The following is a 16,936-nucleotide window of genomic DNA, read 5'->3' on the forward strand; positions in this document are numbered from 1 at the left end:
TTATTATTATTATTATAAATGTACAGTTTAAATATAAATAACAAGTCTCTGTGTAGGTTCTCAGTCCTCCAGTTTATCTTATCCGAAGTAGTAGTAGTAGTAGTTAGTTAGTTGATGGAAGTACTTTGTGTATAACATGTCATTACTTCAAAAAGTAACTCTTAGTGCATTTTTTGTACATACTTTTTCATTCTGTTTCTCTCTAAATTCACCTGAAACTTTTTTTCTTCTAGCTGCAGCCATGGCTCGTCTGGATAAAGTCATCATCGACCTCGTCGACACTTACATGCATCATGCCAGTCAACAAGGCGACAAAAGAAAAATGACCATGACGGAGCTCAAGAACATACTGGAAAATGAGATATCAAACCCGGATTTAAAAGTAAGTTGCACTTAAAATACACCAGAAAGGAGCCACGTGTTTGATGTGTCCGTGAATCGACTTCTAACTGTGGGATTTCCAATTTCAGGAAGTGATCACTCCTGGCAGCATCGAGCAGGCGACGAAGGTGCTGGACAAAGACGGCGATGGCGAGATCAACTTCAGAGAGTTCTGTCGCTGCGTGTCTTTGGTAGCCAAAGACTACTACCAAAGCAAGAAAGGCAAGGGTGGCAAGAAGAAGGGCAAAGATTAGAACCCAGCCCTTTTAGAGTCTAGTCTGGTTAACTGTTTGTGTTGATCACTCATGTTGACTACACACACCTGTGACAAATGTGCGTCTCTTTACCCACAAGGCCATCTTGTTATCAGTCTATTGTCGAATCAAATAAAAGTGGAGCTCGTATGACATCCAACGCCTTCGTGTCACTGACTTTGACTTTTGTTACTGACTCCTGATTCCTACAGTCGCGCTCATGTTTTTGGTCGGAGCAAACGTCTGTGCCTTTGGCCAGTTTCGGTGGCTCGTGGGGACACACCTGTGTCACTGATATTGCTCCAATAGCATCAACATGAATGTTTTTGTTAAAAAATATAAATTCCACCTAAACTGGTTTTGCCAGATCAGTGTCAATCTCATATTACGTGTCACAACATGCGAACAACAATCCGTCATGAGAAAAAAATATTTTTCTATGACATACATTTTTTGTACGCCATCATTTTGTGCTTTTGAGGAATTTAGTTACTTGGGGTTTTTTTTTATTGCTTTTCATGGTATCGTTTGTCATAACCATGAGCTGGCCCTGTGATTGGCCGAACAATAACTTGGTAAAATATGCATCAGAACATTCAAGCTCACGACCAATGCTGTGTTAAGAAGGCGTTACTTCTAGATAGTTGTAATGGCATATTAAAAATAAAGAGTACATTATATTTGTTCTGTTGAGTTTATCTTTTGGGATGTGTTGTTTGGAGTACTTTCATGTACTGCACTGACTATTAACAAATACAGCTGAACCAATGCAAACTCATTACTGCCCACCGGGTGGAGCAGCTATTACAAGAAAACAAAGATGCATGAGGTAGAAAATGTTTAAACTGTCAAAGGAAGTCAATGTTGTCTGCTACTTTTGTTTGATGTTAATGAACAATAAATACAAGGGTGATTATAATAATAATAGTAGTAATAGTCGTTGGCGTGGGGCCATCTGAAGGTCGCACCACAAACTGTCTAGCTTGTTTATGACGTAGTTCTGTAGAAATTACCCAAAACATCTCATGTAAAAAAACAAACAAACAAAAAAAAACTGGTTGAGCTTGTTGATGGATTCATTGATGCCTTACCGCCACCATGTGGTGGAAAACTGCTTTGTGACTGTGCTTCTCATGGATAACGTACCTCAGGTGTCTTCAGTTGATAACAAATCCAGTTCTGCGGCCTACGGGTGCAAAACTGATTTTTTTTGTGTGTGTGTCCATTTAGGTGGCATAGACGGTTCAAGTTTGGGCTGCGCCCCTATGGTTAAGAGTCACTGCTTTAATATAGATGTTAGATATAGACTTCTTATTATTCCTTTTCTTCATCATCTTCTCCTTCTCTTTTCCGTTTTCTCTGGGAAACTCAGGGATACAGAAAGACGGGGAATCGAACCATCAAAGTTATGACCTTCTTGCCGTCAGGCACTTATAAGGACTCGTGGAATATTCTAGCAGGAATCTGGAGCCATTCCCATGAGTCATCGGTCAGTAGTGGTAGGAAAAGAAGTAACAGTAAAAGTAGTATTTGTAGTCGGTGGTGAAAGAGTCTGCACGTCAAGATGGACTGAACATAAAGCGCCTCCCGCAGTCGAAGAGAGGAACTGCAGTCTTTGTGTCAGCACTGACTCAGGTTTACATGTCGGTGTTTTTTTTTTCCTGACTTGGTTCTGTTGATAGAAAGAAATCCCACTGCTTTAGTTCACAGTCATTTATTTACCCAAAACGTTCCTAATGTTTCTAATCACCTGTTAACGTTAACGGTTGCTAAATCGCTCAGAAGTTATTTTAGAAGTTAATTATAAAACGTAAAGATAAAATGAACCGATATAAGGGTTTAAATCCTCCTAAAGTCACCGAGAAAATTATATATATATATATATTATACCTGATATTCTCACTGGTGAATACTGTCTGTCTTTGGGTGATGAAAACAGGAAAGTACTCACACACTGAGTCTGTCGGAAAGGCGGTAAAGTCACGTGACGAAAAGCGCCAATCAAGTTTCAAGCAAAGAACGTTTCTCAAACAAGTGCATTGTACAAAGAAATTACACAATTAAATTGTGAGTTTGTGAGTATAAAGTCGTCACATAAATGTACGACTTTTCGGTTGTGACTTTACGACTTAATTCGCATTTAAGTTACGACTGTTTTCTTACTTTATTCGTTAATTAAGATTTATTGTTAACCACAGTGTGACCCCCAAAAATCCGTCATTTTTTTCAGTGTTATAAAAACGAACTCCCTGCAAATACAACCGAATAATGCTTTTCTTCACTCTGTCCACAAGGTGGGGTTAGTGTGCAGAAATACAAACTAGTGGATATTTGCCAGGTTTCAAATAAACAAGCAGACTAATACAAAATTTAAAAAATGCAATATGATAGATTTTATTAGCTTAGCATTAGCTTAAATAAAAGGACCGGAACACAGCGTTGATTTGCAGGCAGGATTTCAAAACTGCATCTATATTTTAAAAGATGTGCACAGTACAATTAGGAAAATTGAATTACTACTTAATGTTGAACTTTCTGAGATAGAAAATTAATTTAAAAAATAAAAATATTTGTTTAAAAATGTATTACCTGCTGTACAACACATTCCACCCTTAAAAAAAAAGAAGCAGTTGATTTTGTCGTTGTCGTTACAGCTGTACTAGACGCAGGACAGAAATTAGGGTGTGCTATTATAAAGAGAATTAAGGTAGAGTTCAGAGATGGGTGTGGATCAAGTTTAAACATGTGCCGTAGCATTTTGTGCAAGTCATCATGAGAAGTGGAAAATCACATCGGCTATATGTTCCACAACTTTCTCATGTGAAGAATTCTGCCTGTTCATCGTACCTTTGAACCATTAATTGGTTGATAATCTACAGCTAAATCCTTCTCAAAGGTCACGGCGGTGACTGAAGCCAATCCCAGCAGCCATCGGGCCAGATCTCAGTCCATCACAGGGACCTCATCAACCATCAGCCAGATTTTATTTTTATTTTTAGATGTTAAAATTAAAGTCATTTCACATTTCATTTATGTGCAAAACAGTACACTGATAAAAACAACAACAGAAAAAAAACCATTGTTGCTTTGTGTTTTTATTCAGGTTTCCATGGAAGGGCCTAGACACCTTATTTCGTAACTACGAGATCGCGAGATCAGCTAAGATAACAGCATTGTATTCACTGGATTCATTAGTGTTTATTCAGGGAACGCAATATGTTTCTATATGAATCACTGCTTAATTAGCGTTGCTAAACACACACACGCACACATTGTTTATCTCAGATCTCGAAGTTCAAGTAGGTTTCCATGTAATGGCTGAACTAATTACAATTCATGTGCAAAAATATTTCCTCTTAAACTGAGAGGTCACATGACCGGTTGTTTGTATGCACTTTGCTAAACAAAACATCAACTGCTCCACCCTTATCAAACTAAACAAAACAAAACAAAACATAAAGAGACAAATCTGACTGACTGTTGAAGTGGTAAAGCTGGTTGGTGCCCACTCCCTCCTCGGACTGGCACACAGGTCACACACCACTGTTACTGTACACATGGGCTTTGTGTTGGTGTGCGTGCAGGTGTGTCTGTCATTGTGAGGGCTGCTATAAATACAGGAATCCTACAGCGTCTCTCTCATCTGAAACCAAGCCGGTGACAGCGACTTTATCTCTCTACTTTATCTCTCACTACTGAGAAAACTCAGAAAACTCCGAGGTGAGTACGGGACAAAAAACGTCTTTGATTTTCCCGAGATACCAGCGCTTTTAATGGTGTAATTTACAGAGGTGGAAACTAACGAAGTACACTGTAATTGCGTAGTTTTTGTGAACTTTTTTTAAGTAGTTTTGGGAATAGGTAATTATTATATTTACTTTGACAAAAGTACATTTTGACTCAAATATTTTACTTTGCCAATTGGAAAAGAACCCATTAGTGAGTAAAAAAATGAAGTGCGGGGCAAAACAAGCTGCGTTAACTTAAAGTTAACGTTAACTAAGAGAAAGACACTGTCATTGGATGATGGCTGGGTTGAGGATTGCTGAGCAGAGAGAACTCAGAAAGAGAAGGAAAACCAAATCGCAGCTAGCTTTTGGTTTCGAAATGTGAACGATGCGATAACTTTATCATGGGATGCAAGTGGGATGTGTGACTTCTCCTTTTTTTGCGTCATGTGATATAAAGTAACTTTCACTCAAAGTCATTTTTAAATTAAGTGTTTTTTTGTTTTGCTTTTTATTTTTACTTAAATAGATTTTTATGATGACTGTAGACTTTTATTTTCACTTCCACTTCTCTCTTTCACACAGCCATGCCTTCTCTGGATGAAAGCGTGTGTAACATTGTGGAGATTTACGGGAAGTATGCCAACGCACAAGGCAAGTTGACCAAGGATGACCTGAAGAGGATGATGGAGGAACAAATCAAAAACCCTGCACTTAAAGTAAGACAGATTTCATGAATCCAGATCATTTATTTTTTTTGGTCGTACATTGATTCTCATTGAGCTCTTTGTAAAGGCCGTCGTATGCGTTTGTGTTCCGCAGGCCAAGATCTGTGCAGACAATTGTGAGAAGGTCATGGGATGCGCAGACAAGAACAAGGATGGAGAAATCACCTGCGATGAGTTCAAAAAGTTCGTGGGTCACATGATGAAGTGCTGCTACGAGCACAAGATGGGCTGCAAAGGGTGTGATCAGTAAAACGGGAATGTGAAATGACCAACGCCACCTCCACTGTCTCTAACAAGGAGCCGTTTGGCTCAGAATAAAATTGTTTACAATGAAGAAGTGTGTGCGTGTCCCTTTAAGAGTTCAAAAAAATGTCCTCAGTGAGGCGGGAAACAGACGTCACGTGATCCTAAGTGTTTCAATGGTGGAAGATTAGACTGACTCGGGTTGTTTGTGGTTCTACGTTCCTGTCTAACGTCTCCAGTGTTCTACTTCGAGAACAGGTCGGTGAAAAGGTTCTTGTTGTGACTCTGAATGTGACTTATTATTGGTTCCAGACAAACCGATAAAGATTTAATTTAAAGTAATTCGTCGACGTCACACTCACATACACGCGCTCGTTCTCGCGCACACATACAAACACACCGAGGAAAGCAAAATATTACAGTTGTATTTCACAACAAAGTAACTCAACGACTCGTGAGGGAAAGCTGACGCCACCGCGTACCACTAGAGGGAGGCAAAGTGCAGACACGGTTTGAAAAACATTGAGTTGATGCTTCCGCAGAGTTCCGTGTAAAAAACGAACAAACGAGTGAATTAAGAAACACAATTTAAAAAGAATTCGTCATAAGATTTGCCGGACGAATCAGGCAAAAACAGAGGCTTGAAACAATCTTTTCAAATGACCAACGGCTTTTTTGGCTCACGTCAAGTGCTTGTCAAAATAAAAGCTCTTTAGAGAGCTGCTTTTTAAAAACCGGAAACGTCTTATGATTTGAGAATGTTGGGTTCAAGTCCACAGATAAAGGTGAGTCTCACCTGCCGAAATCCCTCTGTGTCTCATGTGGCGTGGAGAGATGTGGTTAGTTTAATAAACACGTACTGTATGTTTTTAGAAAAACAGTCATTAAAGTTAATTATCTCAGAGAAATTACAGACTGCAAAGATGAAACATCACCCCCGTCCCCCACCATCAGGCTTTGCTGGGACATGTGAAATGTTATGAAATCGATTTTCGTGTGGAATGTATGATAAAATCTTTAACACCATGACATTGATCTAATATATGAATATCTTGCTCCACTAAGAGCCTTGTCTGCACAAGTATTTCTACCACATAAAAATAAATAAATTATTTTCTTTCCAAAGTATATGCTCTGTCACTGATGGTGTGACTGAATACATTACAATTAAATGATTTTCATAAAAATCGAATAAAAACATGGAATGCATTAACAAATAACAATAAAAAAATAATAACAGCAGCTGTCCGTAAATGACATCTGTTGGAAACTGAAAAGAAATGCGGAGGAAGCTGCGACTTCTTGTTTGTTTACCGTACATTGCTCTCGAGGCCATAAAGTTTAGAGGCGTTGACTTATCAACACTCAGATTACAATGTTTGTTTCTATCAAGCAGATCCATGTGAACAAAAGTCACACTGTTGTACTGCTGGTTTCCAACGGCGTCAGCAAACAGTCAACCAAGTTGTGTACTTCAGCACTTTAACAACACAGAGCTGCCATCTTGATATATTGTACATCATGTGTTTTAAAAATTTCATGTATATATATATATATATATATATATATATATATATGATCACTCAACAGGATCTTTGCTGAGATCAAATGTGTGAACTCTGAGCAGCAGCACTTTTTTTTTTTTCTTAAACTGAAGCATAATCATCGGATGTCTCCACCCAAATGTTGTCCAAACATGTGAGGCAGACAGACGGAACACCATCTGGATGTGTGGTCTGTGGTGTCACTCAGCCAGGGCTTCTGTCAATCAGTGTAGGATGTCGTCTCAGTGCCGGCAAATAAATAAAAATTGCACTGTAAATAATGTAAATAATGAATAATGAGTTTTGCTCGCTCCGCAACGTCAGGAAAGCAGAACTCCACCACCAGAGGTCTCTGTTTAGTGGGACAAAAATTGGACAAAGCCCTGTGACAGCTTGCCCTGCAGAGGGCGCTGAGTTACTCCGATTGACTGACATGGACACACCTGCTAACACGTCTGTGTCATCTATACCTCCTTCCATAAACACAGCTTAGACTAGAAGGAGAAAAAAACCAGTTTGTCTTCGAACGTTTTTACTCCCTATTGTCCAGCGTTCCTGCGCACGGCAAACACAGCTGCACCGTTTATTGTTTCCGAAACATTGTCTGTCGCCGCACAGAAACACAGTCAATAACCCGTACTCTCTCTACTGCAGTGAAAGAGAATGTGCCGCAGTAACACGCACTGCACGGCTTCACAGGTAGTTTGTTTTAAACAAGTAAACAGAGGAGTAATACAATATCCAAACAAAGGTTGGTTCTGCTGCACTCCAAAGGTCTCATATGTCCTGGTATCCAGTGGTAACGTACTGTAAACCAAGCCAGCATTTATCCTGATTTAGAAAAAACCCGCGAGGCCCAGAGGAGTGAGCTCATGCTGCTATCTATTGTCATTAGCGTCTGACACAGACAATGGTAAGAAATCATTTGGACTGTGCTCTGGTACAGTGGCGTCCTAACCTTTGTCTGTAGCGCCCCCTTCTTCTAAAACCTTAAACATTGAGTAAAAACTAGAGATAGCACTATTTTCTCCACAGTGTCTGCAATCAGACCAGGAACCACGTGTTTGATAAATGTGGTCTGAACAACTGAAAGAAGGTGGGGTTTTTTTACCCCAGTTCCTTCATTGGGTGGCTTGTTTGGTCAGCACCTGTAAATGTGGCTGTCATCTCCATGACAACGATGCGTTGCTAGCGTGTAGTAGTAACCGCGCCTTTCTACTTTTACTATGAGGTCAGTTTGATAAAACCATCAGCGGTTTGAGCCAGGATACTAGTTCAAAACAAAGGGAGCGTTGTGAATGAAATATCTGGTGTATTTACTGAGTGGTACCTGTACTTGTAATCTGCAAACTTTCTAAAAGTACTCTTTTAAATATTTCTTCTTTTGTCTACTCTGCCGACTAATGACTCACTGCACGACATTTTCCGTGGTGACATCCCAGACTGAATTTGAATTGAGTTATTCTTATCAACATTATCCTGGGGTTTTTCTTTTTTCTTCTTCCATGTTCTCTGTTGTTGGCGCTGTAGGGCAACGACTGACTTGCACAAGATGTTTGTTTGTGTGCTGTTGGTGTGGCTGGGTGCCACACATTCCCTGTCCGTGAGTCACGGAGCCTCCTGACTCCGCCTGGTGTCTGAATCACTGTTCGTGGAACTGCCTGAACACTTCCTTCTCTCCTCTAACCAAAACCGGTCTCCTCTCATCTGCATGTTTACAGACACTCCTTTAATGCTCAAACGCTTTAACACGAGTCCGTGTGAGACCACAGTGAGACTATCAACAGGTCCGCGACCTGTGGTTTTGTCCATTATACCTGTGTACTTTTCAAAAGAAACCCGCCTTCTGCCAACGTGTTCCAGCCACGGTGGCAGTCGTGCCTCAACCGTCCAATAATCTGCTATGTCGACCTACTACAGACCAGGGCAAACTATGGTTTGCGGGCCAGATATGGCCCATTGGGCTTTCTAATGTAGCCCACTAAACACTGGTACAAGGCAGGACTGCCCTGATATACTCACAGGAATAGAAGAAAGATCTTCTTCTGAGCCTCTCTCTCTCTTTATATTTATCGCTATCTGCTGCAACCTAGTGGAGGAGTTGTTGTTCTTTTCTGCCTATCAAATTATTTGCAAAGGACCCACAATAGTTTTCAAAAAAAGAGGGGTGGAGGGGGGGGTTTGTTACCATTTTTAGTTTTGTAAATTGTATAAAAAGAGTGTTTCCAGGGTGTGCGTGTGTGCGTGTGCGCCTTTGTTCTTCCGGTCTTAAAAAAACCTGGAGTGTTGTAGGAGTGGAGAGGACTCTGACCTCTGTGTGTGTACAGCAGATGAAGACTAGCATGAAAAGGCATCAGTAGATGAGAAGACGAGTGTTAGTCGTTACACATTGTGTTCTCCAGAAAACATTGGTGGAATTCTGCTGGAAGTTCCTGCGCCACAAAGAAATAAAAAGAATGGAAAAAAGAGAAACTAGAGAGGAAAGGGAGGAGGGATCCAGAGAGGGCGTGTTGAACACTATTTAAAACGATGGCATCGCCTGATTCCTGCCAAAGACCTCCACACCTTCCTTTAGACTCACAGCAAGAATCACACAACTCTGGTGAGTGAAAACTTTGTCTTTAACCTTTTTTTGTTTCTCTAAATATGTCAATGTTTTAAATCCAAACTTTTGCATTTGATTTTTGTCACTACTTTAAATGTAGATTTTGCATTTGATTTTTGTCACTACTTTTTCCGTGGTGGACTTTTTCCGTGTAGGACTGCTGTAATTGCAGTCTGTGCTGAGGAGTTGTTTTGGGGTGTGGCTGGAATGTCTTTTATCACTTCTTTGAATTACTGAACATCTCCATTACCTAGAAATCTGACTGCTCACTGTTACAGCACCAACTTTAGAGAAGAGGATTTCAAAGATTTTAACTTTTTCATTAAAGTAATGTTGTAGATGTGGCGTTGTAGTCCTGGAGCAGACAACAGGGCATCAAATGACAACAGTTTCTAGACTTCAGCTCCGGGCAACGACCAAATCCAGGAAGTGCAGGATCAGAGATGAGCTGAGGAACAGCTAGGGTTTAGAAGTTTGGAGGTGGCGTCAAAGAAGATCTGTGCATCTGTGTCACGATAGAAGAGACGAAGACGAAAGAAAAGAAGATCTGTGCATCTGTGTCACGAAAGAAGAGACGAAGACGATTGGTGGCAGAAGTCTAACCAGATTCTAAACCTGAAGGATGTGGTACGAAGAAGTAGAGAAGAAGAATAAGGACAAAAAGGAGATGTAGGAGTAGTAGAAGAAGGTTAAGGAGATTTGGCAGAGGAAGAAAAGAGAAAAGGAAAGGGAGGAATGAAATGATGAAGAGAGTGCAGAGAGGAAGAGAACAGTAGAAACAAAAAAGGCAGAAGTACGAAATTGAATGAAGAACAGGATAATGAAAGCCTTCAGGTCTCTCTGGTTAGAGATCAACTTTCATTTTTCCTTTTTTATTGTTCCCCTTTCACTTCTGCTACAATGTGTTAACGCTGTAGATGCTTCTTTCTGTTCCCAGCCAACATGGCCAAACTCCTGCAGTTGTTGGGATCCATCAAGGGCATCTTTGCTCAATATGCCGGAAAAGACGGAGACGGCAGGAGTCTCAGCAAAAGGGAACTTAGTGAACTGCTGCGTGAGGAGTTTGGCATTACAGGATCGGTGAGTGGGAAGACAAACCACCGTCACACACGACAACTCCCCCCTCCCTTCCCTGTCTGTATTCTTCTGTTGTATTTGCTGCAGCTTTATTACATCTCGGTCTGATTTTCTCCCAAAAGGCCAACAAAAAGGAATTGGACGACTTCTTCGACACGCTGGACCAGGACAAGGACAATGTGGTCGACTACAATGAATTTCTCACATTTATGGTGACTTTGGTGGCAATTATGGATGCCTAACAGGTTCTTCTTTCTCTGAATAAAACTTTAGAATGTGCGCTAATTGTACTTTCACCTATGAGACTGTATTTGGCAACTCTGATTTAAATGTTTAGACCAAATATGTTATACCAACACACTTTTCTCTACAATTTGCCTCTGAATTAAAAAACAAATCTGAATGGGTTTTCTTTTTCGTGATGTGATGTGCTTTTAGTTTTATTCTGTTTTTAGTGGTTTAATTTTGGGACGGAGAAAAAACATCAATTATATTTAGTCCTAACAGCAAGCGTGACGAGAACACAAAACATCAGCTGTACAGTCCTAGCCCTACATTACAAATTGGTATTCATTTATATATAACAATAAGATACTAATATGTAGGGCTGGGTATCGCTAGGTACCTTTGGATACAATACCATTACGATATTTGGGCTATGATTGCGATAATATCACAATACATAAATTCTGCAGTGATCAATATATTGCGATACATTTTGTCCATGATACATCGTCACTGAAGACATTCAGAATTTAGAGAACACCCCCGCCCCGGGAGAAAATATCTGTCTGCCACAAACTCCAAACAATCATAACCGTAGTACCGCAGTACAAATGGGGTCCCTGCATATGTAAATCCAGACGTTTCTGCGCTCGCGCCCTCTAGCGCCATGGTCTCTGGCGCCATCATGTGGACGTTTGAAAAAACGCAGCAGGTTTTTGTGAGCGAATCTATTTAGAACGAGTGTATGTTTATTGTTTGGATATTTGTCGCCAGTATATCGATAACGTACCGCCAAGACGAAATATTGCGATGTATCATAGTATCGATATTTTGGCACACCCTTACTATTAGAATTCCATTTGAGTTTAGTTTTTTTCAGTGTATGTTCTTCCAAAACCTTTTCATGTGAGTCACTGAGAGAAAATATTTAAAATTCCTTATTTTGGTCGTGAATGCAGGGACTTTCTAAGGCCGTGAGAGTGTTTGGGAGTGTTTCTTGTTTACGTGTATAATGTGGTCCTGGTGACAGTCAGCCGGGTGTTATTATGACATGGTCACTTGATGTCACAGAGCAGAGCCACACCCCGGAGGATCCAGTAATCAGCAGGGCGCGCAGTTTTCAGATCCACCGCTGCGATGTAGTTGACGTCTGTCCTGGACGGTTTCTTGTAGATCGGACAGGAGTAGAGACGAGGATCCTTCACTCCTGCAGCAGGAAAATGTATATGTGTGTATATATATATATATATATATATATCGATAATCTTTGATTCTCTTTAATTAAGAGAAGTTATAGTGCTCACTACTGCCCCCAAGATATGTGGTGGTTCTGCTGAGTCTCTTGTGTTGTGCAACACATCTCCAGGATAACCCATGTAATGAAAATAAGTGAACCTTTACAGCTACATGAACATGTAGGTACAGCACCACCTGCTGGGGAAGCTCATTACTGTTTTTTTAAGGCTTTTAACTTTTTTTTTTTTTTTTTAAATAATCAAAACTCACCATTATTCTCAGCATACATCCTGATCACAGGCATCACCTCGAACAGAACTTTGGGCTTAGAGTCCACCAGTTTGCAACCACGTCGGTCCCAGCCCGCTCCCTCCAGGTACAGGCCGTAGACGTACACTCCCTCTGTGGGGGGGTGGGTGACGTCATCCTTCATCCATTTAGTCACCTCATTGCACAGAACCATACGGTCCAGAGCCCAGCCCTTGTTTGTCCTTGTGATCTCCTGCCAGAGCAAGTACAATGTGGCTTGTTGAGGTGATGGTGGAGGTTCCTTCTATAGTTCTAGATAATCTAGATGGATTATAGATAATCTAGATAATAATCTATAAATGTAAGAATGTCTTCTGAACATATAACATGACCAGTCACCTGATTAAAAAGCCAGAGTTTACCGAATATCAATTTAGGCTCAACTGTAATCTCTAGTAGTGACTGGATGTGGAGCAGTGGTGGGATTTCTGTTGCCATGCAGAAAGTTCTGGTTTGATTCCAAAACCAGAATTTACATTGCATCAGGAAGGCTGTGGCGCCCTCTGGTGAAGGAACAAGCTAAAAGCGTTAAAAGAGCTACCTCTGGTGAAGGAACAAGCTAAAAGCGATTTATTAGTAATTCAACAGGGAAAATCACCTATTCTGCCACATTGTACTATTGAGACATGACTTTTTTTGATAGCTGCTTTTTGGGCAAAAATACCACATTATTCTGTCGTGGCTACAGTTTGCTGGTTTAGTTGTGGCTCCCACCAAGTGAGAGTGGATTTGGATTAGAATTAGGGTGAGATTAGAATACCTGTTTCATGGCTGTGAGGAAACCTTGTGGGTTAAAGAACCCAGTCATCCAGAAACAGTTGGGCCGTCCTTCAAAGATCCACGTCTGGAACTGCCGGTTTCGCTCCAGCAGCTCTGTGAACCAGAAGCCCAGAGTGCTGGAGGCCCACGAGGCCTGAGGGAGGAAAGACACCGCATTTGACAAAACTGTCATCAAGGAGGATTAGAGGCAAGGACAGTAGAAAAAAAAAAACGACAACTGTTGTGTTAGTGGCCTCAGCTCAACGGAAAAAAACGACAACTGTTGTGTTAGTGGAACTATCAAGTTCTAAAGACTTGATAGAACAACTATAGTAGAGGTCATTCCCAAATTGTACCACACGAGGGAGCACTTGAACATCAGTTAGCATCAACACACAGTTTGTCATGATGCTCTTTGTTATTATTATTGTCTAAAAGATATAAAACAGAAAAACACATTTCAAATTTCACACTGCAGACCTTCTTCCAGCGCGCAGGGATGCGTGCGTCATACATGCAGTCCAGAGCATCTCGGAGGTTCTCACTCATGATGATGGTTCCGTCGATCGCCAGCTTCAGGTCCGTCAGGGTGTTTCGAACCAGAACTATGACTCTCTGCATCCGATCGATCTCCTGACGCAGGAAGATGTTCATGGGCTGGAAGGCGTCCATCTTCTGGAGACGTTCTTTAACCTAGTTTTATTAGAACCAGACAAGACAAGACTATTGTTTCATTCACGTCGGTCCAACAACTTTAATCTGACCCTACTTCTAATCCAAAATATTCTGAGTCACTGAGTTAGGTCCTGCAAAAATGTCCCTGCAACGACACAAGTAGAGCATCTTTGCATACACTGTCCCCACATGTATAGCTACACCAGGACCACATGTACACACACACACTTACTTCAAAAGGTACATAGTCAGCGGGCAGTTTGTCCAGCATGTCGTCAGCCAGCCGGGACACCACAGCCTCTCTGGTTTCCCCGGCACCAGAAGCACTGTCTTTAGGCTGAATACTGAGGATGGTGTCCAGGACGTCTTTGGCCAGTTTGCTCTGGTACGTTATGTCTGCGTTGGGGTGAAGACCAAATACTTCTGGAGTATCATAGGCTGGAAGACCCTGTTAGGATAGAACAGTAACAGAATCAGTGGGCTCTCCTCAAAGGTCTATTTACACGCCTGCAGTACCATACGATACCACCGGAAGAATGTTGTTCCGCATAAAAGTTTGCTGCAAAAGAGGAAAGACTGCGACTGCCCTCACCTTGACATACGTCAGATACTCATCGACGCTAGAGCATTTGGGGACGCTGTAGCCGCTGTAGAAGCTGAAGGCGGGACTGAACATGTTCTCATTGAACCACACTTTGGCAAATGTGTTGAGGAGACGCTTGTCAAAGTCGTCAGTCACGCGACCACCATACTGAATCTCTCCGATCATGTACTGCACGGTGTTCCAGGAAACCCCCTGGGATGAGAAACGGTGGTCCCTGAGTTTCTCCATGTGTATTTAATGACACCTGACAGTAAACGTTCGCAGCTGTTCGCGTCACGTCTTCTACCTTTTTGATGTCCACGTCGTCCAGGTGGTTCTGAACGAACTGGACGCTGGCGTTGAAGTCGGCCTGGTTGAACTCGTAAGGGATGTTCCAACCCAAGGATCCGTACTTTCTTCTCTCCTGGACGATGCTGTGGAGAAACGCCACCGCGTAGAGCATGGGCTTCCACTGCACCATGTTACTGACGTCCAACAGGTCCTGGTTAATGCCTGGAACAGAACACAACAAAGCCCTGATAGGTCTGATAACAGAACTTTTTTTGCAGCGCCCTCTTTCTGTAGAAACGACTTCTGTCACACCCTGCATTGGCAAATTCACAGGTATTACTTTAAATCTCCACTTAACTTAAAAAAAAAAATCTTATTCCTACAAAAGTGATATTCTTATTGAAATCCAACTGTTTAAACTGATATTCATTTTCTTCACTGCACCCATAGGGGCCCCGCCCCCCACCTTAGGAACCGTTGCCCTTTTTAAAAACATTTCACTGTTTGTTAAATCAGGTTTATTTCTTTTTTACTAAAGGTTAGTTTCATTGGTGACATCGAACCAAAGGTGTCCCACCTCCATAAGTCCGTTTGAGCCCCGCCCTCAGGCCCTGAGGCGGTTCACTGGTGAACTTGATGGACATCTGCAGGAGAGTTATAGGGAAGTGTCTGTGGACCTCTGTGGTCATCCAGAGACGGAAGTTAGTGTGTACGAACTCCGTCTCTGTCACGGTGTCCATCAGCTCATCCATAAAGTCCAAACCCAGATGGCAGTTCTGCAGTAAGGCCCAGCCGCCCTGGAGACGATGAGAGTCGGTGGTAAGTATTTGTTAACATTCACCCTAATGTATGACACATTCTCACTGTCTTCAACCAAACAGGCCAAACCATGGCAGCGACCCGACTCACATTTGCCATCGTCTGCTGCAGAAGCTTGCGGGCGTGGACCTCCTGACCCTGACCCATGGAGACATACTGTGTCTCAACCTTTAACTTCCTTCCCAGTGCAATGATGGAGTTTGTTGGATCGGAGCCCATTGACAGGAAGCAGATGAGAGGCGTCCTGGGGTCCGACTCTTCCCACGTTTTGTCCAAGTCTAGAATCAAGCCTTCGGTGTATTTCTCACCCATTGAACTCATCACGTATTTACGAGCCTAAAAGAAAGGTTTTTTGTTTGTTTTTATTATATTTTTCTGATCGTGATATCCAGATGATCACACTGCAGACTTGATCATTTGTTTAACCTGTGCGATGGTCCGGTCTGGACACCAGCAGCGGATGAGGAGCAGGCGTCTGAAAGCATCGAGGTCTTGCTCGTAGGAGTTGGGTAACACCTCCTCCTCTGGCGCCTCCTTGTCAAACCATGATTTCCACTGCTTCTCATTCTGAGTGATCTGTAGGTCAGGAAGCAATTGTAAATAATTAAATGACATGTTGCTAACATAGTAAATAATTGATTATCAACTGGTGGCCCATGGGCCGAATCCTGCCCACCAAACCGTCCAATCTGGCCCACTGCTGGAAGTCCAAGATTGTGAGACTCACAAAATGACTAGAGAGACTAGAAATCCACACCATTTATTACTGTATTGGACAAAAATTAGATTTTTATTTCATTTTATTTGAGTGTCCGGCCCCCGAGGTGTCTGTCCAGAAAAATTCTGAAGCAACATTTTTTATACGTTTCTTTTAAAAAGTACTGTGACATATACAGTAAAGTACTTCACAGAACTATAACTACACTGTAGTACAGGCTTCATTATGTTTTTTGGGGGAGATAAAATTACATCAGCTCTTTTTTGATCATGTTTTACAGACCTAGTATGTATATATATGTGTGTGTGTGTGTGTTTTGCTGCAGTGTTTCTCTCGCTCTCTCTCCCTCGCTCTCTGCCTCTCTCTCCCCAGGTGAACAGCATCTGCCTAATGATCTGAGGAGGGATATAAGGAGCACTTCTCACTTCCTCTCTGACTCTGACACTGCAGCAGCACTGTGTGTTTTTGTGCTTTTTTTTTTTCTCTCTCCTCTCTCAGTGATTACTCCATCCTGGGTGTCGGAGGATGACGGTTCGTTCTTTTGCTTATTTCTGTCGTTTAACCTGGTGCTTTTCTTTAGACCAGAGCTAACCATCCATTATCAGTAAAACCCTGGTTTTTACATATAAAAAAAAACTCTTCATCCTTCAGCTCTGTCCTGCACCAGACATGTGCCAGCTCATTTACTTTTATATGACGCTTTTTATTTGAACCCTGATTTAAAATCATGAGAGTGAAAGAATACAGTTGTGTGTGTGTGT

The 16,936-nt window shown here is 41.7% G+C and overlaps 3 protein-coding genes across 3 annotated transcripts in view; 2 read left to right on the forward strand and 1 right to left on the reverse strand.

The window, feature by feature from the left end:
* The first annotated feature begins 239 nt into the window (after window positions 1–239).
* On the forward strand, window positions 240–795 carry LOC103388218 (protein S100-B-like). The gene is made up of 2 exons (XM_008323122.3): window positions 240–382; window positions 471–795. Exons 1-2 carry the CDS (start codon window positions 242–244, stop codon window positions 633–635), a joined length of 306 nt encoding a protein of 101 aa, XP_008321344.1. The 5' UTR covers window positions 240–241; the 3' UTR covers window positions 636–795.
* Window positions 796–9,322: 8,527 nt separating this feature from the next.
* On the forward strand, window positions 9,323–10,963 carry LOC103388214 (protein S100-A6-like). The gene is made up of 3 exons (XM_008323118.3): window positions 9,323–9,480; window positions 10,421–10,563; window positions 10,683–10,963. Exons 1-3 carry the CDS (start codon window positions 9,408–9,410, stop codon window positions 10,800–10,802), a joined length of 336 nt encoding a protein of 111 aa, XP_008321340.1. The 5' UTR covers window positions 9,323–9,407; the 3' UTR covers window positions 10,803–10,963.
* dnah5 (dynein, axonemal, heavy chain 5) overlaps window positions 10,774–16,936 on the reverse strand; it is a 35,200-nt gene continuing 29,037 nt past the window's right edge. The window contains exons 75-84 of the mRNA XM_025061498.1: window positions 15,884–16,033; window positions 15,548–15,793; window positions 15,216–15,435; window positions 14,655–14,860; window positions 14,357–14,560; window positions 13,997–14,212; window positions 13,570–13,782; window positions 13,091–13,243; window positions 12,292–12,523; window positions 10,774–11,992 (exon numbers count right to left, since the gene is read on the reverse strand). Of these exons, the coding sequence (XP_024917266.1) occupies window positions 11,841–11,992; window positions 12,292–12,523; window positions 13,091–13,243; window positions 13,570–13,782; window positions 13,997–14,212; window positions 14,357–14,560; window positions 14,655–14,860; window positions 15,216–15,435; window positions 15,548–15,793; window positions 15,884–16,033 (1,992 nt within the window). The 3' untranslated portion in view covers window positions 10,774–11,840. The remainder of the gene's footprint in view (window positions 11,993–12,291; window positions 12,524–13,090; window positions 13,244–13,569; window positions 13,783–13,996; window positions 14,213–14,356; window positions 14,561–14,654; window positions 14,861–15,215; window positions 15,436–15,547; window positions 15,794–15,883; window positions 16,034–16,936) is intronic.

The sequence above is a fragment of the Cynoglossus semilaevis genome, chromosome 13 (genome assembly GCF_000523025.1).
Source record: "Cynoglossus semilaevis isolate Cse_v1.0 chromosome 13, Cse_v1.0, whole genome shotgun sequence".
NCBI lineage: Eukaryota > Metazoa > Chordata > Actinopteri > Pleuronectiformes > Cynoglossidae > Cynoglossus > Cynoglossus semilaevis.

Coding starts and splice junctions, on each gene's coding strand:
- LOC103388218 (XM_008323122.3), top strand. CDS start 242: ATGGCTCGTCTGGATAAAGTCATCATCGACCTCGTCGACACTTACATG. Junction 383..470: donor TATCAAACCCGGATTTAAAA/GTAAGTTGCACT, acceptor TTCCAATTTCAG/GAAGTGATCACTCCTGGCAG.
- LOC103388214 (XM_008323118.3), top strand. CDS start 9,408: ATGGCATCGCCTGATTCCTGCCAAAGACCTCCACACCTTCCTTTAGAC. Junction 9,481..10,420: donor GCAAGAATCACACAACTCTG/GTGAGTGAAAAC, acceptor TTCTGTTCCCAG/CCAACATGGCCAAACTCCTG. Junction 10,564..10,682: donor AGTTTGGCATTACAGGATCG/GTGAGTGGGAAG, acceptor TTCTCCCAAAAG/GCCAACAAAAAGGAATTGGA.